Here is a 25,779-nt window from a genome sequence, read left to right on the forward strand (position 1 = left end):
ATATTAATTTACGTGTCGTAAGAATTACATTAATGATATTTAATATTTGGAAGAAGAGTAGTTGAATTTTGTTTGTTTTCAAATTACAAGTAATCTCTTATCTAATAATAATGATATGCCAAAAATTAAAAAGATTGAAATTATTATTTGCAAAGGCAGGTGGCATCACGCGCTGCCAACTCTGAGTCAGACTACAAATAAACTAGTCATAAATAATGTCTGCCTTCTCCTATCATATTCATAAAAAAATGACGTCTCTAAAACCTTATAAGTCACGTGATACTTGATGCTTTCAACTTTTTGCAATGTCATATTAAGATCTGTTGTGTTTCAACTCTCACATGTAATTAATTATGTTTTTTGAATTATTTTTGCGTTAAAAATTCTTAAATTATTGATATTATTTAATTTAAATTTTTTTATCTAATTTTATTTAATTTTATTAATTTGGTAATTGATTTTGATATCTAGTAAATTATGTTTCTTAAACTTTAATATGTACCAAATAATACACTTTGAACTTTGATTCATATTAGACTTTCTTTACTAAAATTGGACAAAAGTACTTAAATCCAACATTCTCAATAATTCAGGAGAAATTTTAATGGTGTCAAAAATTCAGGGGACATGATTTCGTAACAGGGGCGACCTTGAGTTAAAATGAGTCATAGACAAAAAAAAAGATTTGGACCCTTACTATAAAGATAAATGGTATTTTTAAACATTATTAAAGAATGTGTATATTTTTTAAAGTATTTTTTTTATTTGGGCCCTTAAAATGAGTGGGCCCTAGGTGCGTACATAGACAGGCTAGGCCTGCGCCTAGGGCCGGCCTTATGTCGTACATATCAAAGTTTGAGAGGTAAAAATCCTAATTGGCCTTTTAAAATTTTATTTTTTTGTTATAGCATTGGTTGCATTCTTTTAAGGCTATGTTTGGTAAGAAAGATAAAAAGTGATCATGAAGATGGAGAGTAGAATGGATAGAGAATATTTTATATTTGTTCTCTTTTGTGTTGTTGTATTAAGAGTATATATAATGTGGAAAGATTATGAGTAAAATAAATATTAAAATGACTATTTTATTATTTTTAATACAATTATATATTAGTTTTTTAAAAGTTGAAAATATATTTTATATAATTTTTTTGTTTTTTTTCTTGAATTCCATCATACTATATATTAAATAAGATGCAAAAAAAAAAAAAGTTATCGTATGAATATGAACATTCTTTCTCTACATTTTTTTTCAATCAAATGGTAAGCATCCATTAAAAAATGTACAAAATATATCTATGTTATCAAGTATGATTTAAATCATTCCTATTGGAGATGCTCTCTAAGACTTTTTTCTTTAAAAAAACTTTTCTTTATCTTGACAAATAATTTGTATTTTCGCCCTTAAATTTTTTACATTACTAAATTATATCCCTTGTATACCAGCCATTAATAATATTTCACGAAATATAACTTTCACAGTAAAGTGAGGTACACAATCATGAAAAAAAAAACGAAAAAAGTTCTTCTAAATGCTAAACCGAGAAATAACTTTTTAATAAGATATACTACATTTTTTTTTAATAATTTTCATCAAAATTTCTTAGATTTATTAATTTATAAAGGCCAAATAATTAATAATAAATAGTGAAAATAAACTTATTAGAGTGAAAAATAAGAAAGGCTTAAGAAAGACTACTTATTTTCATACGGTATTTCACTCAATTTGGTGGAGTCTATTATACCAAATAGAATGAAGTACCATATGAAACATATCATAATCCACAGGCTTAGTACCATGCCACAAAAAATGTTGTTGAACTCTTTTCACCCTCATCTGCATTTCTCTATATCTCTTCTCCGGGATCGAAACAAGTATCTTTTTCAAGTTGGGAATGTCTTTCTCTAACACAAACACAGCAAACGATTCCCAATTCAAAACATCAAAAAATGGAGGCACATAATTGTCAGATATGATCACCGGAACACATTCATAAAAGATCGCCTCGATGACCCTCGGACTGTTGACTTGGTAACCTTTTGCTGAAATACAGTACTTGCTGCTCTTCATGTAATTGGTATAGGCATTTTCGGTTTTAGGCAACTTACCAAAGATTTTCATGTCGGGATCTTTGTTCTCCCAATGCTCTAGCAAAATTGGCCTAAGGTAACCGTGCATTCGCCCTGCAAAGAATGCTAGTGTTGACCTTTCTGAAGCTGGTTTGCCTCCAAGGTCTCTTAGAGTATCGTTAGGCGAGTAAATGTAGGTTTGAGGAAGAGAAACATCTTTGGCGAAAACAAAACCTCCTCCAACATCAGCATTGCAAAGGGCTCTAATGCATTTTCCCATGTATCGACTCGTCTCTTTTGGAGCCTGAAGAGATGGATTTATTTTGGTTAGAACTTCACTATTGTGACATTGAGATTGTATATACTACAGAAGAAAATCATTACAATTGCTATGTAGGTATCTAAGAGGAACTCGAGAATCTCAAACTTTGCGGGAACTAACCACATAGCTGACCATTTGAGCTTATATAAAGAAAATATAAGAACAAGCCAGCAAGAAAGATCTGATTTTTATTAAAATACCAAGAAGAAAATCGCTACTGGCCGATATTCGAGACACCGCCATGATATCCCTATTGCACAATTCCTATATATCCACCCAAGAACAATGTGTCAAATTACCTTAATGCTTAACTGTGGTCTAAGCTAACAGACATAAAGAAGATAAAGGATCTAAGGCTGATTGATTGAAAAAGGCATACCCAATCATGGCAAGCAACTAGGAAATGATCTGCTCCGCCCGTCCTTTTCCAGAATGGATACTTTGCTGCAATCATGTCCAAGTAGTTTTTCAGGTATGTCACAATGTTCCTACGTTTGTGCGAATTAGGAACGTATAATTTCTCCCTTAACATTTGAGAGCTAAAAGGCAAGTAAAACAAATGGGCTTTGTGGGGATCTTTGGTTACAAATTCTTCATTAGCTTCTAATTGCTTCATAAACCATCCTTCAGAAGCATATATGCCTTGGAGGATTGGTGTGTGTAGTATTGGTCTCTCTCCTTCCTTGTAAATGTAAACCTTAAGTGTTTGTTTCATTAATTCATAGCTTCTGCAAATCAAAAGAGAAAAATAAAAATTAGAATTCTTAGAACAATATAAATTTCACATAAGCTTTAGTAATTAAATATATACTTGCCAATACAATTTGTTTACCATCTTTAAATGAAAATTATTAAGGGTAAATATCATTTTGGATCCTGTATTTTACAAAAGTTACCGATTCGATCATATATTATTCAGAATGGAACATAATAATATCCTAAACTCAATTTTAGTTAAAATGAAACATAATGACCTAAGATGAAAGTGTTATGACCAGGTTGGTTACATCTTTTGTATCTCCTTATGCTAGAAACTAGTTTCAGATTGGCTGTATTAAAAGAAAAATAACTACAATTAAGATCAGTGTATTCTTATGTACCATTTTGAAAAATACAGGATTCAAATTGTAATTTATTAAAAAAAAAATCAATAAGTAACTTTTATACAACACAAGGTCTAAATCATATTTACCATTTATTTATTGTGTATTAAACAGTAGTAACAACAACTTGTAAAGCAAATGATATAAGCTAATAATGGTTTGCATTAGCTAGGACTAGAGGTGTGTGTGCAGCTCAATCAAATATATTGTTTCACTCATGTATGTAATTGTTACTTGCCTGAGCAAACAATTGTGATTTCTACTAAAGAAGCTTAAGAAAATTTCTGAGAATTCAGTCATGCCCCAGAAGAAATAACATTGAAACCACCTTGCAAAGAAGACTAATGGTATGCTACAAAGGAAGAGCTAGCATTTTCGAAAGAAGCTTAAGAAGAGTTCTAACAATTCAGTCATACCCGAAAGGAAAAACATCAAAACCAACTTCCAAAGAAGAATAAATGGTAAAAGTAATCAAGTACAAAGTAAAAATTTACCTCTTAAATATGGAAACATTTCTATAAAGAGGGGCATATAGATTTGGATCATTCTCTACAACAGGTGCATTCTCAATCTGTAATACCACATCTTGTAATTCATGGTCAACTGCTGAAGACCACTGTGGAATCTACATACAGAAATATGAAATATAAGAACAAAATTGAACCATTTCATTGCTAAGAAATTGTCTGAACTTTCACAACTCTTACCACTGAATAGTTAGAGCCATGACTCTGAATCAACAAATTGTTCATCTCAGATACTGAATATACACCAGAAACAGGCATCTTAGACCCACGAATCCTCTTGGACACTTTGTTCATGGCAGCATTTTTGCCCTTTTTGCTCAAATCACTATCCACTGACTCAGATTTTCTCTTTTTCTTTACCAAAGAGGTGTTGGAATTCCCAGATGTGGTTGCAGTTCTACTATTCATTTTTTCCTTATTTATAAGAGAACTGTTCTCTACTTTACTCATATGACTATACAAAGGCTTAGAAAACTTCTTTCTCTGAGAAAGTTTTGTTCTTTTTACACTAACTATAGAGATGTTGTAATTTTCAGATGTGGGTGAAGAACTAATACTTGAATCTAAGGTACTATCAACTGAATCAGAGTTTTTCTCCTGAAAAGCAATAGTCTTTAATTTTCCAAACGTTGCAGGAGAATCAATACTTGGTCCTAAAGCTATTACCTTTGTATATAATGATAAACTAGCTAAAGGGGTTTGAGATTTGGAAAAACCAAAATCTACAAATCCTAAATTTTGTGTCTTCTTCACAATTCTACTTTGTTTCATATTATTATTATTATTATTATTACCTATGAACTCAGATATGGAATGGGATGAAACCCCATTTCTCTGAATACTTAAAGAAGGTAAAATTCTTAAGCTCTGGAATACTAAAATCAGAGCACACATCAACCACATAACCCGAATCAATCTCCTGGTTCTTACATGAAAACTTACAAATTTCAGAACCATTTGGAAAACCACCACCACCAGCCCAGCTGTGATTTTTTAGAAATGACTCTCTCTCTCTCTCTCTTTCTCTCTCCCAATTCTTCCTGCAAATCACATTGTAATAATATAAGTTAAAGTTAGCAGCCACAAAAGATTGTCATGTTTCCTAACTAAATCACAGAAAATGAAAGTGGGGTTTGTGTAAATGCAAGTAATAAGCATCATATCATCTAAAAGCAGAGATTTTTATCATTATGAGTTGAAACCATGCAAAGTGGGTTTGAGATTAAGTAGTAAAGTATGGTTCTTTACACTAAGCTAACAAGAAAAGAGATGCGGCATGTTGTAGGTTGGCATGGCTGATTCTGGTTCTGCGTTAAATATGAATAAAATCGTTTGAATCTGTGTACTAACTAATCAATGGTTTCTCTTTTGTTGTTTTTATTATTATTATTTATTTAATATTATTAGCAATATAATCGGTATTAATTTACAAGATAGTATATAATGTTAAGCTCTTATGTTCAACAATGGTGGACGTGCCGGAGTGGTTATCGGGCATGACTAGAAATCATGTGGGCTTTGCCCGCGCAGGTTCGAATCCTGCCGTCCACGCTTCTATTCTTCCTTTAATTTTGTAAAGGTACGATTTTGTACATGTTGAAGTTTAAATTGTACAATTTACAATTTAGTAGGGATGTATCAAATAGCAACATGTTCATCATTAGTTGGGTTCAGATTCCATTGATCTAAACCTCAAAACCTGAATTTATATATATTAAAAAAAATTATTCATTTTCTAAACGCATAAACTTAATACAAAAATAAAAAAACTTAATTCTAAACAATGATATACCTATACACCCGAAAACTTGAAATAAAACCAATTGAATTGTACTCCTAGTATCAAAATTTAGGGGTATAATTTAGTACACATAAATAATTATTAAGTTAATAAAATTGACCAAAATTTGATAAAAATTCAATAATCTCAATAAATCAAACAAAATTAATAACGGCCTAAAAAATTTGAGAACACAATTAAATACATGTTATAATTTGGAGAATAAAAATTTTAATTAGTCTTATTATTTTCAATTTATTTCTTAATTAAACTTTCAAGTAAAGTAAGTAGTTTTTAAATTTATTGTCATTATTGTATTATATTTAAGCCATTGCCAATAATTTATATTTTTATGATTTTGTTTTACATTGATCAATTATCAGTTTATACTGAATTTCCATTATAATTATTATATTCACTACCATTTTCTCTATCTTTCTTATATTGTGTCATCAATTATTCTATATTTTCTTATGAGTTACTCAATCCACCTTCTAATATCTTTTCTTTTCCGTTTATAACTCCAACATTTTTCCTAATTATCAAAGCCAAAATCATGTTGATTATTTATAGTTTTCTTTCACTTTTCTCTAAATCAAATAAATAAAATTTTTCCAAATTATATATCTGAAAATTAAACATTAACAATAGGCCCTTTTAACCAAAACTAATTTTCCCTCTCTCTTATTCTTTGCTTATACAATTATAACATGAAAAGTGTTGATTACAATCTTTTAGTCAATTTCTCCACGTCTGAAATTACATGGCAGAATATATATATTTTTTTTTTCTTCATAGTGATATTCGTTATAGTTACAGTATCATTTCTATAAATTTTTGAAAAATTTCGAATAATTTACAATGCTGAAAACGGAGTTCTTGATACTCCGATTTACCACGCACGTTCAAAAAACTTCAAACGTATTTTCGGTACTATAAACTATTCAAAAAAAATTAAAAATTTACAAAAATGATATTGTAAGTATAACAAATACCGCCATAAAAATAATATTTTGATATATATTTTCAGACACGAAAATTAACTAAAAGATTATAATAAAAAGTTGACAGTAACACTCTTCTTATAATATTATTATCATCATCATTATCATCTTTAGAGCATAAGCAAAGTCCTAGCTAGGTGGCAAACATTGATATCTGCACCTTGATTTGCAATACTCTTCTGAACTTCCACAATATCCAAGCATGCTACAACACCTTCCTTCACCACATGGGCTGTATCCAAAATCCGGCCCACATCTATAGTCTGATCTTTCTGGGACTGGTGGTGGTGGTGGGTTCGGTGGTGGTGGGCTTGGGATACACTGACTTTCACAAGAAATACCACAATAATCAGGTGTGTTGCCACAATATCCATATATGCTACAACACCTTCCTTCACCACATGGCTCGTTTTCAAAATTTGGCCCACATCTATTGTCTGGTCTTTCAATATCTTTAACTTTGAATTTTTGTTTTGGGCTTAGTGGTAATGGTAGGCTTGGACTTGGTGGGCTCAGTGGAGGTGGGCTTGGGCCTGGGCTTGGGCCGCACTGGCTTTGACAACCAACACCACTTGCACTTGTTCCACACTTAAAAATAGGAATAGTAGTTGTAGATACTATCCCAAACCAAATAAGAAGAATGTTTAACTTCATTATATTGTTATGAGTTTAATTTGTTTAGTGGAAGAGAACTAATAAGAAAGGTATTTATAGTGTAGTTTTGGGTATTATAAAATTTTATATGTGTTAATTATTGTTAATAATTAATTATGATGGTTTATTAGCTGTTTCTTGTGTCAAATAATAACAAACCATTATGTGAAATTTCATTTTATGTGTTTGTTCTTGACTCTACTTCTAAACAAATAATACATATCTATTGTGAAGAACTATGAGAAAATAAATGTTCTTTTTTCCTTTATTTTTTGTTGTTGTGGAAGTAATTATATATGGACATATATATAATAGTATTTATGTAGTAAAATAAAAGACAATAATGATATTTTGAAATTGATTAATGTTAGTAGTAGTGTCTCTTTTTAAATGTTATACTCTTGTTGATGCAATTAAGTATCGAGTCCTATAATTTTTAGAGATCACTAACTAATTGCAAGATCCCATCTTTAGGTGGGGTGGCACAAGGTACCACTAATGTCCAATAGCAATACTCTTTTGGGTTATATTTGGATGGTTAAATTTTGGTGAGAAAATTAAAATATAAAGAAAATATAAGAAAAAAAAAAGTGTGGAGAACAAAAAAAAATATATATAACAGCTTTTCATGTTCGATATGGAAAATTTTGTTGAGCAAAGTATTTTTTTATACAATATTTCTTTCCATACCAAACATGAGAATTTATAATTTTTTTTTATTTTCCACTTTTTTTCTTCCTTACATTTTCTTTACATTTTTCTTTACTCAACAAAATCAGTTCTGCTCTGCAGGCTAACCTGAATGGAGAGTTGCCTTATACAGCTATAATTTCAGAGATCAACCTAATTGGTGGATCAAAAGGGTGGTCATTAGACACTGGCACTTCTCGCCATGTCTGCTATGATCGTTCTATGTTTAAGACATACACTGCTATGACTAAGGATAAGAAGGTATTGTTAGGGCGACTCTCACACTACAATTGTTGTTGGTACTGGTGATGTAGAATTAAAGTTTACCTCTGGAAAAATCATAATTCTTAAAGAATTCGTGCATACTCTAAAGATGAGAAAGAATCTAGTCTCAGGTTATCTACTCAACAAGGCAGGGTTCACATAGATTATATGGGCAAATTTGTTTACTTTAACTAAGAATGAGATTTTTATGGAGAAAGAGTATACTACTGAATGAATATTAAAATTGAATGTTGAAGTTAACAAAGTGAATGTTTCTATTTACTTGTTGTGTTCTTTTAATACTTGACATGCTAGACTTTGTCACATTAACAAAAGAATAATTAAAAATATGAGTAGTTTAGGTTTAATTCCTAAATTATCATTGAATGATTAAAAAATGTGACTTTTGTAGTCGGGCTAAGATCACAAAAACACCACATAAATCTGTAACTAGAGAATGTAAGCCTCTAGAATTAATTCATTCTAATATTTGTAAATCAGATGGTGTTTTAACAAGAAATGGAAAACGTTACTTTATCACTTTTATTGATGATTGATCTAATTTTTCCTTTGTGTACTTAATGAAAAATAAAAGTGAAGCTCTTGATATGTTTAAGTTATTTGTAGCTAAATTTTAAAATTAACTTAGTAGGAAGATCAAGAAGCTACGTAGTGATAAAAACACTGAATATGATTTCATTGTTTTTGTTGATTTTTATAACTCACATAAAATTATACATGATAAGATTCCACCATATTCACCTGAAATGATTAGATAAGCTGAAAGAAAAAATAAAAGTTTATTGAATCTATTGTTGCCATTTTACTTAATTTTGGTGCTGCTTCTTATTAGCTGGGATAAATTCTCTTAACTATTTATTATGTGCTTAATAGGGTATCTAAATTAAAAATTAAAATTTCTCCTTATGAGATTTTGAAGAATAGACAACTAAATGTATCATACTTAAAGTTGTTTAGTTTATGTTCGTTTACTGATCTTAAGATAATTAAGCTAGCAAGTAAAGTCTATGTGTATTTTTAGGGTATGTTGTTAATAGCAAAGTCTATAAGCTCTATGATCTAAATGCGCATGTTATAGTGAAATCTAATGACACTAATTTTTTTGAAGATAGACTTTAATTTAAATTGAGAAATAGCGGGGACGCATCAACTAGCAACATACCAGTGTTTAGAAGTGATGAACATATTGAGGATTTAGAAACTAAACCTAGAAGAAAGAAGAGAGTAAGGGTAGCTAAAGACCTTGGTTCTGATTTATGTGCTTATACCTTAGAGGAGGATCCTGCTAACCTCTAAGAAGTATTGTCTTCTTTAAATGCAGACCTTTGGCAAGAGGCCATAGATGATGAGATGGACTCTCTTGTGACCAACAAAATTTGGCACGTTGTAAACTTATCACCTAGGTGTAAGGCTATAGGTTGTAAGTAGATTTGAAAAAGAAATTGAAACCCAATAGAATAGCTGATAAATACAAGGCTCATTTAGTAGTCAAGGGTTTTAGACATAGAGAGAATGTAGATTTCTTTGACACATTTTCACCAGTCACAAGAATAACATCTATTAGAGTTTTAATATCATCTAGTTTTCATACACAACTTAGTTGTGCACCAAATGGATGTTAAGACTTAAGACTGCGTTCATCAATGGTGAATTAGAAAAGGGAAATCTACATGGATCAACCCAAAGGGTTCGTGATCCCTTGCCAGGAATATAAGGTATGCAAGTTAGATATATCTCTGTATGGTCTAAAGTAGGCACCTAAGCAGTGGCATGAAAAATTCAACACTTTAGTCTTTTCAAATGGCTTTAATGTGTGAATGAAAGTGACAAGTGTATCTATTAAAAATCTGAAAATGGCACATGCACAATCATATGTCTATTATGTTGATGACTTGCATTTTTGGCTCTAACATTCATGTAGTAAACACTGTGAAATCAATAATCTGTTCCAACTTTAATATGAAAGACCTCGGAGAAGCGAGTGTAATCCTTGGGATAAAGATTACTAGGTCTGATAAGGGAATTTCTCTAGATCAATCTCACTACATTGAGAAGATTCTAAAGAAATATAATTACTTTGACTGCAAACTTATATGACCCCAAGTGTAAAATTATTTAAGAACACTGGAGATGGAGTAAGACAGTCAGATTATGCTAGCATTATCGGTAGCCTTCGATATGTTACTAACTGTTAGGGGTGTACATCGACCGGTTTAGTCAGGTTATAGTGCATTTTTACCAATCCAATATAAATGTCAGGTTACAAATATCTAATTGTAACCCGTCCAATGAAAAAATAAAAAGAAGTGTAACCAGCCTAATGATTTTTGTCGATTTGGTCGTGTTAACCCGTTTAAACCAATCTTTATTTTTTTTTTATTTTATTTCATTGATTATTAATAATTTTTGATTTAATTTTATTTAAAAAGATTGTGTCAAATTCGTGTTAAGTGGATCGAGTCGTGTTTGACCTGTTTTTATTTCGTGCAAGTTGTGTTGACTTATTTTTGACTCGCATCTAATTTTCTCGACCTTAACCTGTAAAATTCGTATTGTGTGCTATGTGAAAACCTGTTTTACTACTCCTAATTATACTTATTTATAATAATTCTTTTAATTAAGTGTCTTTCCATCATTGTTCTCGCTTAGTCAAATGGGTTGCTTACTTTTAGCAAAGTTTGTACTTTGTGTGGTGATTAGGGTCGATCTTGAGCTTAAGAAAAAATTAATTATTGGACCGTATTCAAAGAATATGTAATATTTTTAAAAATTACTAAAGTATTTTGTATATATTTTTTCTAATTTTTAGATTGAGTAGGCCCTAGATACAAGCCTAATCCGTCCTAGTCAAGAGTTGGGCTGGGCTTGTCTTGAATATTTGGGGACTGATATTATCCATTAATGGCTTCTCCTTGGAACTTAGTCTCTTTATTATTGATGTCTTCAATCAAACCAAGATTCTTTTGAAAAAAAAAAAATAGCTCATTTATTTATCATGTTTATAGAAGATTACATTGCAATCATAAAGCTCCCTTAACTTGATTACATAACACACAAAAATATTTTATTCTCTTATATTCTTGCTTAATTATAACATAAATTAACATAATTATCATATATATTATTAGGGCAAAAACCCTAATTAGGTGGAGCCCAACATTGAGACTTACAACTTCCTTCACAATATTCAGCTGTGTCACCACAAAATTGAAATACACTACAACACCTTCCTGGATTACATGGAATGTCTCCAAAATCTGGCCCACATCTATGATCTATTCTTTCTGAGTTTTCATAATTTGATACTTTTGGGCCTGGGCCTTGAGGAGTACTTGTTAGGGTTATTGGAGGTTGGAATGGCCCACGAGTACCTGCACTTGAAGCAGAGACTATAGTCTCATGAAACCAAATAAAAACACAGAATAATGAAAGAATAAGTATAAGAATATTGTTTAACTTCATAATTATTATTATTATTATTAAGAGTTTAATTATATGTGAAATGGGTTTGGGAATGTGCTTTAATGGAAGATTACTAACAAGGATATTTATAGTGTAGTTGTGGGTATTATTAAATATATATATATTTGTGTGTATACATTACTATGCCTCAATAGCCGTTTTCTTGTGTCATTATGTACTAAAAAGACAACAATGATATGTTTTTTAAAATTAGCTCACAAGAGAAAAAGCCTTTGTTTCATTCTATGTTGTATTTTGCTATAATATTGTTTATTATTTTTCTTTGGCTTTAATTGTATTTTTGTATAAGCTTTATTGTTTTTGGCATAATTAGAGGCTGCTATCTAAAATAGAAATGCAAAGGACACAGGGTTACCAATACCATTATACTAGAACTGAGTTATAAATAGGAGGAGTTTGAAAGCTTATTATCTAATCAAAGGGTATATATATATTAAGTCAATCTATAAGTTACAATTGTGATTAATATAAAAAAAATAAAAAATAAATAACAACAACACTAATATGAAAAATATAACTCCTAACTCATTATAGTACATAAAGGTTGTTCAATACTAAAACCAGAGAATGAATTCAAAAATAAACTTGATCATGGAGTCTAAAAATAATTCAATCTCATTCAAAGACTTAAAATTTTTGCTATAAATTTAAAAGATCACTTGTACTACAAAAAACTAACTTAAATTAGTGTCCCTTTCAATAAATTAAATACATTATAATTTAGAATAAGTTTTATTTAACCGTCTAAACAACCCGTTATAAAAAAAATTATTGGGTCTTACATATATTGATTTTATAATTATTTTTAAAAAATTATTAATCATTTTGGAAACTTTTAAAATAAAACAAATTAGTGGTTTTATTTGAAAACAAAATTTAAAATAATGTTTTCAGTATTTAACAATTTACAAATAAATTTTGAACAATAATAGTAAAACTAACTCGCAATTAAACTTAATATATTACAAATTTGTTCGTTGATATTTAATGTTATAAAAACAAATTATCACGTGGATATATTATTATAAAAAGTTTATTAAAACACTCGTGCTACGCAAAACAATGAAACTTGAGTACTTGAATGCAATTTTGAGAAATGCAAAAGACTACTTATAATTGGTAAATTAAAAAAAAAAAATATATATGAATCTTATTGTCAACCTCTTATTATAATGTTTTAGTCAATTTTGGTACTTGAAAATACATTTTAAAATATTTTTTTTTTCACGATAATGTTCGTTATAGTTACAACATTATTTTAGTAAATTTTTGAAGAATTTTGAATAGTTTACAATATTGAAAATAGATTTAAATTTTTTTGAACAAGTGTGGTAACTTGGAATACAATGAACTCTATTTTCGATACTGTAATATGTTCGAAGTTTTTAAAACTTTACATGGATGATATTGCAACTATAACAAACATTGTTATGAAAAAAAAATTGGAAAAAAATATTCGAACATGTAATTTCAGACGCGGATATTGATTAAGAAGTTGTAATAGGTGTTGTGGAATCGATCCAAAAATTCGCCACAAAACACAAACAAGATCACTATCTTCCAGTGATGAGATCAGAAAAATAAACTATTTGAGTACTACAAACAAAGAACACATATGAAACTTAAACACATACAGATTTAACTACAATCGCCACTTTATTTCATTTCATGAAATTCATTTCAGAGTATTACAATTCTCTTACTCTTCCTTTCTTTACCGTTCTAACAGAATTAAGGTAGTGTTTGGCTGGAAGGCATGAAAATATAGGAATAGGAATATGAGAATGAAAATAGGAATATGAATTGAATGGAATAAAATTTAAAATGCATAAAAAAAATTGATAAAAAAATTATTCAATTTTTTCTCATCATGTATTAGAATGGTCTTTTCTTTCATTTCAAAATAGAAGTCATTCAACTAAAATGGTGGAAAGGTTATCTTATTAGAATGATATTCCAATACTTTAATATGCAATCAAACAAAGGAATGGAATGAAGATTGTTTTCTTTGCATTCCATTCTATTTCATTTAAATTACTTCCAACCAAACACTACCTAAGAGAATTCAATCACTTGATTTATAGAGAAAAAATTTACATGAAATCATTGCTTAGCTAGCTCGGGGTTAAAAGTTTCAATTTATAGAAGATTGACTATTAACTACCAAAACAAAATTGACTAACACCCTAGCTAATTTGGACCAACATGAATCAATAAGAATAAGACTTGATGAGTGGACCAACTAAGAAGTTGTAATTAATACTCCTCTTAAAAGAATAGATAGGATTTTTTTTCTTTTGCTTTATAAAATGTTTAAGAGAAATGCTAAAGGGTACCAGTGGTGCCTAGCACCCTCCTATGTGTCAATATCGCGATTGGTCCAACTAAGTATCAGGTCCCATATAATTTAATATAATAGCTTTTAGGGAGTATCGCTAGCCAATCGCAATGCGACATGTCGAGAAGGTGCTAAGTACCACTAATGCCTTATAGCAATGCTCAATGTTTAAGTCGGTTCATATAATGATCAATTAATGCAATGCAAATATCATTCCTTTTATATATATAATGAATAACTAAGAGGTTAGCTAGGTTATGATTGAATTCGATATTTTTCTATTGTTAATGCTTTAGTAGTTTTTTTAGGGGTAAAACGTTCATTAATTAAAATATTCTGAATCCAATAAATCTCTAAGCTCATTAAGAGCAGTGTGTTCAAAAATACTACGATCAGTATTGAATCGAGAACTTCTAACAACATAGTGGGCTACACGATATGCCTTAGTTGTTAGCGGGGTTGTTCTCTCCTTAACAAAACTTGCTTTAGGTGAATAATAATAAATATTTTGTGATGGCTAATATTATTCTTCAATGACATATCCTTGTTACTTTTTTTCTCTATTGATATTTTCAAAGGAAGCAAAGGTTATTTCTAAAAAAAAATAAAATAAAAAAAGTAGCTCATTTATTTCATTATGTTTATAGTAGGTTACATTGCAATCATAAAGCTCTCTTGATTAGATTACATAACACTACAAATAAATATTTTTATTCTCTCTTTTATTTTTGCTTAATTATAGCATAAATTATCATTATTATCATATTATTAGGGCAAAAACCCTAACTAGTTACTTACTAGGTGGTTCCCGACATTGAGACTTACATTTTGTTTCACAATATTCAGATGTGTCACCACAAAATTGAAATATACTACAACACCTTCCTGGGTTACACGGAATGTCTCCAAAATCTGGCCCACATCTATGGTCTGCTCTTTCTGGGCTTCCTTGGTTTGGTACTTTTGCGTCTGGGCCTTGAGGAGTACTTGTTACCCTTATTGGAGGTTGGAACGGCCCACGAGTACCTGCACTTGAAGCAGAGACTATAATCTCATCAAACCAAATAGAAACACAGAATAATGAAAGAATAAGAATATTGTTTAACTTCATAATTATTATTATTATTATTAAGAGTTTAATTATATGTGAAATGGGTTTGGGAATGTGCTTTAATGGAAGATTACCAACAAGGCTATTTATAGTGTAGTTGTGGGTATTATTAAATATATATATATTTGTGTGTGTAAATTACTATGCCTCAATAGCCGTTTTCTTGTGTCATTATGTGTAAAAAGACAACAATGATATCTTTTTTAAAATTAACTCATAAGAGAAAAGCCTTTTATTTCATTCTATGCTGTATTTTGCTAGAATATTTTTTATTATTTTCTTTGGCTTTGATTGTATTTTTGTATAAGCTTTATTGTTTTTGGCATAATTAGAGGCTTCTATCTAAATGAGAAATGCAAAGGACAAGCTAGTCAAAAGGCATATAGAGTCAATCCATGCCTTATAATTGTAACTAACATAAAAAAGAGATACACTGAAAGTTTAGACAATATCACTCATATCGAAAAATATAACTCCTAACTCCTTCTAGTAAATAAAAATTACTCAATGCTAAAACCAAAGACAATAAATCTAAAAATGAACTTTCATGGAGTCCAAAAATACAAGCTTAATTCAATATCATTTAAAAAGTTAAAGCTTTCGCGGTAAATTTGAAAGATCACTTGTACCACAAAAAACCAACCTGAATTAGTGTTTTTTTAAACAAATTTAAATACATTATAAATAATTATAGTTTAGAATTGGCTTTATTTAACCGTCTAAACAACCAGTTACATAAAAAAAAAAAAAATTATTGGGTCATACATAAATTAGTTTTATAATTATTTTTAAAAAATTATTAATCATTTAGGAAACTTTTAAAATAAAACTAATTGGAGATTTAAATTTTTTTAAAAAAATAATAATGTATTCAGCATTTAACAATTTACAAATAGAATTTGAACAACAATAGTAAAAAAACTGATATTTAACTTAATATATCACATTTTCTCAACAAAAAAAACTTAATATATCACAAATTTGTTCGTTGATATTTAATGTTATAAAAACAAATTACCACATGGATATATTATTATAAAAAGTTCATTAAAACATTGTGCAACGCAAAACAATGAAACTTATAAGTACTTGAATGCAATTTTGAGAAATGTAAAAGACTACTCATCATAATTGGTAAATTAAAAAATATGAATCTTTTCTATTATAATTTTTTAGATAACCTTGAAATATTTTTTTTTTCAAATTCTTCTTTCACGATAATATTTGTTATAGTTACAACATTATTCCTATAAATTTTTAAAAAATTTTGAAAAATTTCAAATAGTTTACAATGTCAAAAATAGATTTGAAATTTTTTGAACAAGCGTGGTAATTTAGAGTACAATGACCTGTGTTTTCGAAACTGTAAACTGTTCAAAGTTTTTAAAAATTTACATGGATGATATTACAACTATAACGAACATTGCTATGAAAAAAAATTTAAAAAAACATTCTAACATATAATTTCAAACGTGGAGATTAATTAAGAAGTTGTAATAAGTGTTGTGGAATCGATTCAGAAATTTGCCACAAAACACAAACAAAATCACTATCTTGTTCCAGTGATAATATCAGAAAAATAAACCATTTGAGTACTACAAACAAAGAACACAGATGAAACTTAAACACATACATATTCAACTACAACCGCCACTTTATTTCATTTCATGAAATTCATCTTAGAGTATTACAATTCTCTCATTATTCATTTCTTTACCGTTCTAACATAGTTAAGGTAGCATTTGGTTAGGAAGAATAAAATATAAGAATAAAAATGAGAATGAGAATAGGAATAGGAATAGGAATTGAATTGAAGAAAATTTAAAATACATAAAAAAATTGATGAAAAATTATTAAATTTTTCTCAGCATGCATTGAAATGGTCTTTACTTCTATTTTAAAATAGAATAGTCATTCCACCAAAATAGTAGAAAGATCATTCCATTGGAATGACATTCTAATATTTTAACATGCAATCAAACAAATGAATGGAATGAAGATTATTTTATTTCTACTCCATTCTATTTCATTTTTATTATCTCCAACCAAACGATATCTAAGAGAATTCAATCACTTGATTTACAAAGAAAAGAATTTACATGAAATCATTGCTTAGCCGGCTCAGGGTTAGAGGTTTCAATTTATAGAAGATTGACTACTAACTACCAAAACAAAATTGATTAGCGCACCCTAGTTAACTTGGACCAACATGAACCAATAGGAATAAAACTTGATGACCGGATCAACTTACTAATAATAAAAAGTTATAATTAATACGCCGCTTGAAAAGAATGTAAAGGATTTATTTTTTTTTCTTTTGCTTTATAAAATGTTTAAGTCGGTTCATATAATGATCAATTAATGCAATGCAAGAGGTTAGCTAAGTTATGATTGAATTCGATAGTCTTTCTATTGTTAATGCCTTAATAGTTTTTTTAGGGGTAAAACATTCATTAATTAAAATATTCTGAATCCAATAAATCTCTAAACTTATTAAGAGTAGTGTGTTCAAAAATGCTACGATTTGAATTGAATCAAAAACTTCTAACAACATATTGAGCTACACGATATGCTTTAGTATAGTTAACGGGATTGTTCACTCCTTAACAAAACTTGCTTTAGGTGAATAATAATAATAAATATTTTGTGATGGCTTTATTATTCATCAATGACATATCCTTGCTACTTATTTTCTCTATTGATATTTTCAACGAAGCAAAGTTTTTTCCAGAAAAAAAAAAGACAAAAAAAAAAGTAGCTTATTTATTTCATCATGTTTATAGTAAGTTACATTGCAATCATAAAGCTCTCTTGACTAGATTACATAACACTACAAACAATATTTTTATTCTCTCTTTTATGTTTGCTTAATTATAGCATAAATTAACATTATTATCATATTATTAGGGCAAAAACCCTAACTAGTTACTAATTCCCCAACATTGAGACTTACATTTTGTTTCACAATATTCAGCTGTGTCACCACAAAATTGAAATACACTACAACACCTTCCTGGGTTACATGGAATATCTCCAAAATCTGGCCCACATCTATGGTCCGCTCTTTCTGGATTTTCATGGTTTGGTACTTTTGGGCCTGGGCCTTGAGGAGTACTTGTTACCCTTATTGGAGGTTGAAATGGCCCACGAGTACCTGCACTTGAAGCAGAGACTATAATCTCATCATCAAACCTAGGGGTGTGCATAAATCGATCCAATCCAATGAGAACCGACCGATCCAATTACAACCGACCGCCAAACATTGGATATCCAATTGTGATCGGATCGGATTGGATGTTATTTTTAAATATCCAATTGGATCGGATCGGATGGTGGATGGGGTGTCTAAAAATCCAATACATCCAACATCCAATCGAACTAATTAGTATTTTCATTTAGTTTGGATGGGTAATTAGATTTTATATTGTTATACGTCAAATTTATATGTATATATGAAAATTAACATTATAGTTTTACTCTTTTTTTCTTGGATTGGATGGATCCAGTCTGATCCAATACATACTGGATCTAAAATATTGGATGGATCCAATCCGATCCAAAAAATATTGGGTTTAAAATATTGGATAAACCCAAATTAAATAAATAAATATATGTGAAATACATCCAATGGATAGAACCGATCCAATCCAACATCCAATGGATGTTGGATCGATTGGATGATGAAATTAATTGGATCGGATCGGATGGTAAAATCTAACATCCAATATATGATTGGATCGGATCTGGATAGGCCTAAAAACATTGGATGTGATCCAATGAACACCCCTAATCAAACCAAATAAAAACACTGAACAATGAGAAAATAAGTATAACAATGTTTAACTTCATAATTATTATTATTATTATTAAGAGTTTGATTATATTTAAGATGAGTTTGGGAATGTGCTTTAATGGATGAGAGCTAATAAGGTTATTTATAGTGCAGCTGTAAGTATTATTTTATATATATATATATATATATATATGTGTGTAAATTACTATGTTCATTATGTACTAAAAAGACAACAATAATATTTGATATTTTTCTTTGTAGATGAATATACTGTATTTTGCTAGAATATTTGATTATATTATTTTCTTTAGCTTTGATAATATCTTAATTTGTATAATCTTTATTGTTTTTGGCATAAATTAGAGGCTCCTATCTATCTATGTTAAAGGACAAAAGTTGTTGATGTTTTATTATTATTAATTTAATTAAATATTAAGTGGTACATTTAATTTAAAACTTATTTTAGAAATTTACTAATCATTTGAGACACTTTTAAAATAAAAATAATTAATGATTTTCTTTGACATAAAAATAATAAAACAAAAATAATAGATGATGTTGAAATACTTAGAATCAAATGTATAAATATATATCTCTTATATTAAATATGTAGTTATAAAATAAAAAATGTTATTCTTTTTTAAAACGTTAAGAGTTTAAATTTAAATTAGACATCTTTTTTTTTTAAAAAAAAAAAACATCTTTCTATTATTTTTTTTAATTCATTGCACATATTTAAAAAATATTTTTTTTTATTATTTTTTATATATCTAAAAATAATATTTCTATTATTATTTTTTATAAACTCACTGCACTTATATAAAGATATATTTCTTCATTAATATTTTTTTTTAAAATTAAACTCTTAATAACAACAATAGAGTATATATGGAAAATCCTTAATCCAGGCTAATTTACCATCAACTCTAAATACATACACGCTAATTTATGAGAACGAACATGAACTAGAGAAATGCCTTAGGAAAATTGGAAAGTAAACTAGCAAAAATATCTAATAAAAAACCTAACACATTACAAAAGGAAGAGCATTTAAAAAAAAATAAGAACCGAGAATATAGAGGAGAGTGTGTGAGACCTATCCACAACTACTAATAATGTTACTAATTCTGTTTGAATGACTTTAATGTAACAACTTCAACGTGAATAATTAACAATCTAGAGATATCATCAATTCCATTGTATCCACTTGAATGACTGATGCGTGTTATAAATTTACTAATTATTTTTATTTTTATATTATCAATTACTTGTGGGGTGTTCATCAAACCACTCAAACTGCTCGCACCACACCGCACTGCAAAAAAAATACGATTTAAAATTTTTCGCGGTCGCGGTTTGAATTTTTCTTTAACCCAGCGGTGCGGTGCAGTTTGCAGTTTTGAATTGTTAATATGAAGTTCAAACTGCACTGCACTGCACATTATAAAAATACCAATTTTTATATTTATTTAGGTCCAATATGTGAATGTCCAACCCAAAGTCAACTAATTACTGTATTATTAAAACTTAATTTTTTTTCATATTTATTTTCAAGCCTTCTGGTATTTTTAACAAGTGTTGCTCAAGCTTTGTTGTATTTGTTATAGTTTAATTATTTGGTGATAGTCCAAACTGTTGAAACCGCAAAAATCGCACCGCACCGCACTATTTTTTACGGTGCGACTTTTGCAGTTTTTTAGTTTCGCGGTGCGGGTGCGGTTTGAGAAATTAAAAAAACTGCATGTGCGAGTTGGTTTGAAAAAATGGTCAAAAACTGCACCACCCGCACCACGAACACTCCTAGTAAATACAACTGCTGCTGGTACTGGTACTATTGGACAAGCTCTCAGGGAATAATCTCTTTCTTATTTCTGCCTTTCTTTCCCATGACGACTAGGAATGGGCAAATCAAAAATTTCACTTCGAATTCCGGACCTCAACATCCTGCTACTCATGGTGTTTCACGATCAGTATTGCTTTGACTAATTTTCTTCTTAGTTGAGGAAAGAACCCATTGATCTTATATATGTCACCGGTGTACTTACTTCAACACAAGGCTCTTCAAGACCTCGATAGAATTATTAGTTGTCAGTGTCGTTCTGCTCTAGTAGTCTTGGTAAATATCTCTCTTTCCGTAGATCGTCGGGGTTGGAGCTTCTTCGACCTTTAGCCATGACACTCTTTTGGACCTGAAGAAGGGAATTAAACCGGCGAGTAGGGCTTGTGCCCATTAGTCTATGTCCTGCCCTATCCAACTATTTGGATAGTCCTCACGTGCGAGCTTACTTTCTTCCTTGCCCTCTTGAGTAATGGGAAGTGGGCTAGTCCCCGAAAATGCCCGTTCGCTTGTCGTTGGGGAGAAAAATTTCTAACTCTTTTCCGGTATGCCGCTCCGCTTCGAAAAAGTCAAAACAATAACTTATGATACCGAATCCAGGCAGAATGAGAATATACACCTCTGGATGACAGAAGAACCAAAAGAGATGCTGGTATAATATAGGGTCTCCCTGTAAAGACCGCATATGATTAATACTCTAGATTATTAAATAATTAGGGTTTAGGTATGAGATTTTGTTGTTGATAAAAATATAAATTTTGGGAATTTAATTGAATTCATATATGTTTTTTTTTATGCTATTTTATGTTAATTACCTGATTTCTGTGTTGTGTTCGGAAGCTGTGGAAAGCGGCGTTGAGGCCTTTAGAGAGTCTTATTTCATATATTTTGATGTACGTTATTTGTTCGGGGTATTCTGCTAAGTATTGAATTTTCGGGTTTAATATTGACCAATTTGCCCTTGGGGGGTTGTTATTCATTTTAATTTGTCTAAGGGGTAAAACGGTCTTTTCTTTAAAGGTTATTTGTCTTGTAGTGATAAGGGGGTTGGTGTTATTTGAATAGGTTAATATTATTTTAAAAGAAAATAAATTAAGGAAAAGGAAAAAATAAAAGAGGAAAAACCTAGAAATGCTTTTGCTCTTCATTTCTCTCTCTCTCTCCTTCGAACCTCACTCTTTCTCATCCAAGTTTAAATTTTTCCTAGCTGAATTCAGGAGCAATCAAGGGAGTTGAAGCTTGTATTTAAGGTATTATGATCTAGTCTTCTCTTTTTAGTAATTCTTAAGCTTAGGTTAGGTTTTAAGGTAGAGGTTATTGGTTTATGGAGCTGTGAATATAATTGTTATTTTAATTTGAATTCTGGAGATTGCTTGAGGTTATTTAGATGGATTTGGATTGTTTTTTATTGTGGTTGAAAGGTTGTAGCAAGGTTTGAGTTATGAACTCAAACCTTGACCTCTAATGGTAATTTGAGATTTTGTGGAGTTCATTGTGTTCTGCTGCTTGGTTATGCTTTATTATAGTGCATACAGGTGTTCTAGAGGTTTTTACAAAGTTTGGGATTGATTTGTGGAGAGGGGATCGGTTTTGAGGTTCCCAGCTATGAACCGGTCGACCGGTTCTGGGAAGCCTCTAGCAACCGGTCGACCGGTTGGTACCCAGGAACTGGGGTTCCGGTTGGGAACCGGTCTGCCGGTTGGGGCTTTTTCCCGAGCCCTAGTTTTTCCCGTTTTTAAGTAATTTAGGGTATTGGCATCCTATTTATCGATAGGGTTAAGCTTAGTTTCTATTTTAAATCCCCGATAAGTGTTTTAGCGAGTCTCTCATCAAAGTTTGAACATTATGGTTTAGGGCCCTGTAAAACGTCGAGCTGCACTTCCACTCAGGCTGACCGGCACACTTGAGCACGGAACGAGGTAAGATAGCGTAAGAACTTATATATGAATGTATATGCTTGTGTTAGTAAAGTGTTGTTTATTGATGTGGTTACGGTGTTACCAACACGAGTACCTGGGGTACGTCGTGTTCGTGGTATAACACTTAGTAAATCCCGGGAGTACAGTTAGGGCTCTACCAACACGAGTACAGAATTGGTACTTTAGTGCATTTGGTACAGTAGTCGTACTACCCTTAAGAACGTTCTTAACCATTTGGTGAGCTTGATTATTGAGCTCAGGGCGGCTTAACCATAAAGCCGACATTGCATTATTTTTATATATTTCTTGCATATCTTACTGAGTCTGTTGACTCATCAGTTTGCTACCTTGTGTAGGTAAAGGAAAGGCAAAGCTGGAGGAACAGTGAGATAGAGCTCGGCAGTGATTGTACATATTGCGGCAGTGCAGCCTGGAGGGTTTCGGTATTTTAATACTTTGGAGTCTGTATTTTGAGGTTGCATGTTAGCAAATTTTTTTTAAAAAAAATATTATGTGTACATATTAGTAAAATACTTTTAAATTGTATTTTGATACTCGGGATCCCGACCCATATAGTTATTAAGGTATAATATATTAAAGTTATCTTTCGAGTTTAGTAAATTTAAAATACGAGCGTTACACTCCCCCTCCAGCGGGATCAAAAAAGGTTGTATTAAAGTTTCGATCGGTTAATAACATGGTAATTGCCCCTGCCAGTACCGAAAGTGATAATAAAAGTAGGAAAGTTGTCACTAGAACGGACCACACAAATAGGGGTAATCTATGCATAGTCATTCCAGGTCCACGCATGTTGAAGATAGTTGTTATAAAATTGATAGAACCTAAAATGGATGAAACACCAGATAGATGAAGACTAAAAATTGCTAAATCAACTAGGACTGCACATGGGTTGGGTTGGGCGGTTTTTGGGCGGTTTGGCGGTTTTTTAAAATCACAACCCATACCTACCCAATAAAAGTTTGGGTTGGGCAGATTTTTAGGAGGCGGTTTTATGCGGTTTTTTGGGCGGTTTGGGTTGCTTAAAAATCAAAACTTCCAAAGTATATTGTCACAAGAAAAAAAATATTTAACTAAAAATTTATACCTGTTAATAACAATGCATAAAAGTCCTTAAAAAATTCATAACAATCTTTATAAACTCCATAACAAGGCATGATAATAATCTATGAAAATTTTGTAACAATTCTTATAAAGTCCATAGTACTACTCCATAACAATCTAGAAAAGGTCCTTAAAAAGGTCCATACAAGTTCATAACAATCCAAAAAAAAAATCCATAATTTAAGTCCATAACACAATCTAAGTTCATAATAATTCATAAAGTCTCCATAATTAAAACAAAAGTGACTTTAAAAGTTGGCTCCAAATGAAATGCAACTCTGCAAAATAATAAAAAATTTTAATTACCATATAAATAACAACTTGATATTGATTAAATTACAATACATAATTATAATAACCAACCTTAATCTCTAATGAAACCATTTCAAACTTGCAACAACGCTATATATCATTTAGGATGCTCGCTAGGAGTAGTAATAATCTCTGCAAATGAATGAAATATATATATCATAACAAGATAATTTTTTTTAGCGTAACAGTAATAATAAAATTTATGTATAAGGAGTTTTCAAGATCAAATAGTATATTTTACCATTTTCAAGTTGTTCAAAAGTATTTGGTAATTCTTCTTCATCCATGTATTCCTTGACAATAATTGGTTGGTTGCTTTCACTATACCAATTCTTCAAACATATTAGACCCTCCACTATCTTTGGTACTAATGAGCTTCGAAATGGATCAAGAATACGCCTCCCAATTGAAAATGCAGACTCTGATGGCACAGTGGTAACAGGAATGGCCAAAACATCTTGAGAAACCAAGTTAATACCGGATACCTATTCGATTGTCCCGTCCACCACTTCAAGATATCAAAACGCTGACCCACAACAAAATCTTCAGTATCATTAGCCAAATATTTGTAAATCTCATTTCTATTTCTTTCATTATCGTGTTGTCGTTTTTTAGACATAAACTTGGAGACAAGTCCCCCAGGTTTAGTAGTATCTTCTTCAACAGAAACTGATAAATTAGAACTTGTAGTTGAACTTGGGCCCACACCAAAGTGCATCTCATTGTAAAAACAAACAGCTTGCGCAAATTCTCTTCAATTTTCTTAATCAACTTTGACTGCAATGATATATCATAGAAAGTTTCATAACAGTCAACCACAAATTGTAACTTGTACCTAGGATCAAGAACAGTAGCAATGATTAATGCACCATTAGATGCCTTTGACTCTCCCCAATATTTATCAAATTTTCTCTTCATATTAGCAGTCATGGAGGATAGCATTCCATCTCTTGCCTTTGACAAAGTTATCAACTCATTCTGAATTTCGCAGATCTCTTGAAAATACAAGTTAGAGGTCACATAAGAAGACCCACTAAATTTCAAAGTGACTTCATAAAACGTTTTTAAAAACTTCACAAAGATCCTTGCATTTTCCCAATCATCTTCATTAGGTGGTCCTTCCTTACTCTTTCCATTATCCTCCTCAGTGAAATAATACCTATAATTTTTGTCGGTCTTTATCCTGTCAAATGCCTTTTGGAACTTAAGAGCACACTCTGACATCAAATAAGTAGAGTTCCATCTTGTAGGCACATCTAAACACAATAGCCCCTTACACTCAATATCTTCAGCTTTGACACATTCTTTAAATGCCAACAACCTTGATGGTGATGATCTTGCATATTTCACAGCATTTCTTATAGCAGCAATTGACTCATTTTTTTCCTTTAGCCCATCAGTTACTATCAGATTGACAATATGTGCACAACAT

The 25,779-nt window shown here is 30.5% G+C and overlaps 1 protein-coding gene, 1 long non-coding RNA gene, 1 other non-coding gene and 1 pseudogene across 4 annotated transcripts; 2 read left to right on the top strand and 2 right to left on the bottom strand.

Annotated features, from left to right (window-relative positions):
* Positions 1 to 969: 969 nt before the first annotated feature.
* Positions 970 to 1,994, top strand: LOC115705508 (uncharacterized; annotated as a pseudogene).
* Positions 1,657 to 5,428, bottom strand: LOC115705498 (xylogalacturonan beta-1,3-xylosyltransferase). 2 transcript variants are annotated; one of them, XM_061106545.1, is made up of 6 exons: positions 5,268 to 5,428; positions 4,200 to 5,059; positions 3,987 to 4,117; positions 2,769 to 3,117; positions 2,590 to 2,653; positions 1,657 to 2,371 (listed from the first exon to the last, which is right to left on the bottom strand). In XM_061106545.1, the coding sequence occupies exons 2-6, from the start codon at positions 4,974 to 4,976 to the stop codon at positions 2,331 to 2,333; spliced, it is 1,362 nt and encodes a 453-aa protein (XP_060962528.1). In that variant the 5' UTR covers positions 4,977 to 5,059; positions 5,268 to 5,428; the 3' UTR covers positions 1,657 to 2,330. The 2 variants fall into 2 exon arrangements, with proteins under 2 accessions (XP_060962528.1, XP_030488703.2); XM_030632843.2 differs by having other exon boundaries at positions 4,200 to 5,428.
* Positions 5,429 to 5,488: 60 nt separating this feature from the next.
* On the top strand, positions 5,489 to 5,570 carry TRNAS-AGA (transfer RNA serine (anticodon AGA)). The gene has a single exon. It is a non-coding gene; the product is annotated as a tRNA-Ser (tRNA).
* An 18,096-nt stretch (positions 5,571 to 23,666) lies between these two features.
* Positions 23,667 to 25,510, bottom strand: LOC133032512 (uncharacterized). The gene is made up of 2 exons (XR_009685142.1): positions 24,399 to 25,510; positions 23,667 to 24,313 (listed from the first exon to the last, which is right to left on the bottom strand). It is a non-coding gene; the product is annotated as an uncharacterized LOC133032512 (long non-coding RNA).
* Positions 25,511 to 25,779: the final 269 nt, after the last annotated feature.

Source organism: Cannabis sativa, chromosome X (assembly GCF_029168945.1).
Source record: "Cannabis sativa cultivar Pink pepper isolate KNU-18-1 chromosome X, ASM2916894v1, whole genome shotgun sequence".
NCBI classification, from domain to species: domain Eukaryota; kingdom Viridiplantae; phylum Streptophyta; class Magnoliopsida; order Rosales; family Cannabaceae; genus Cannabis; species Cannabis sativa.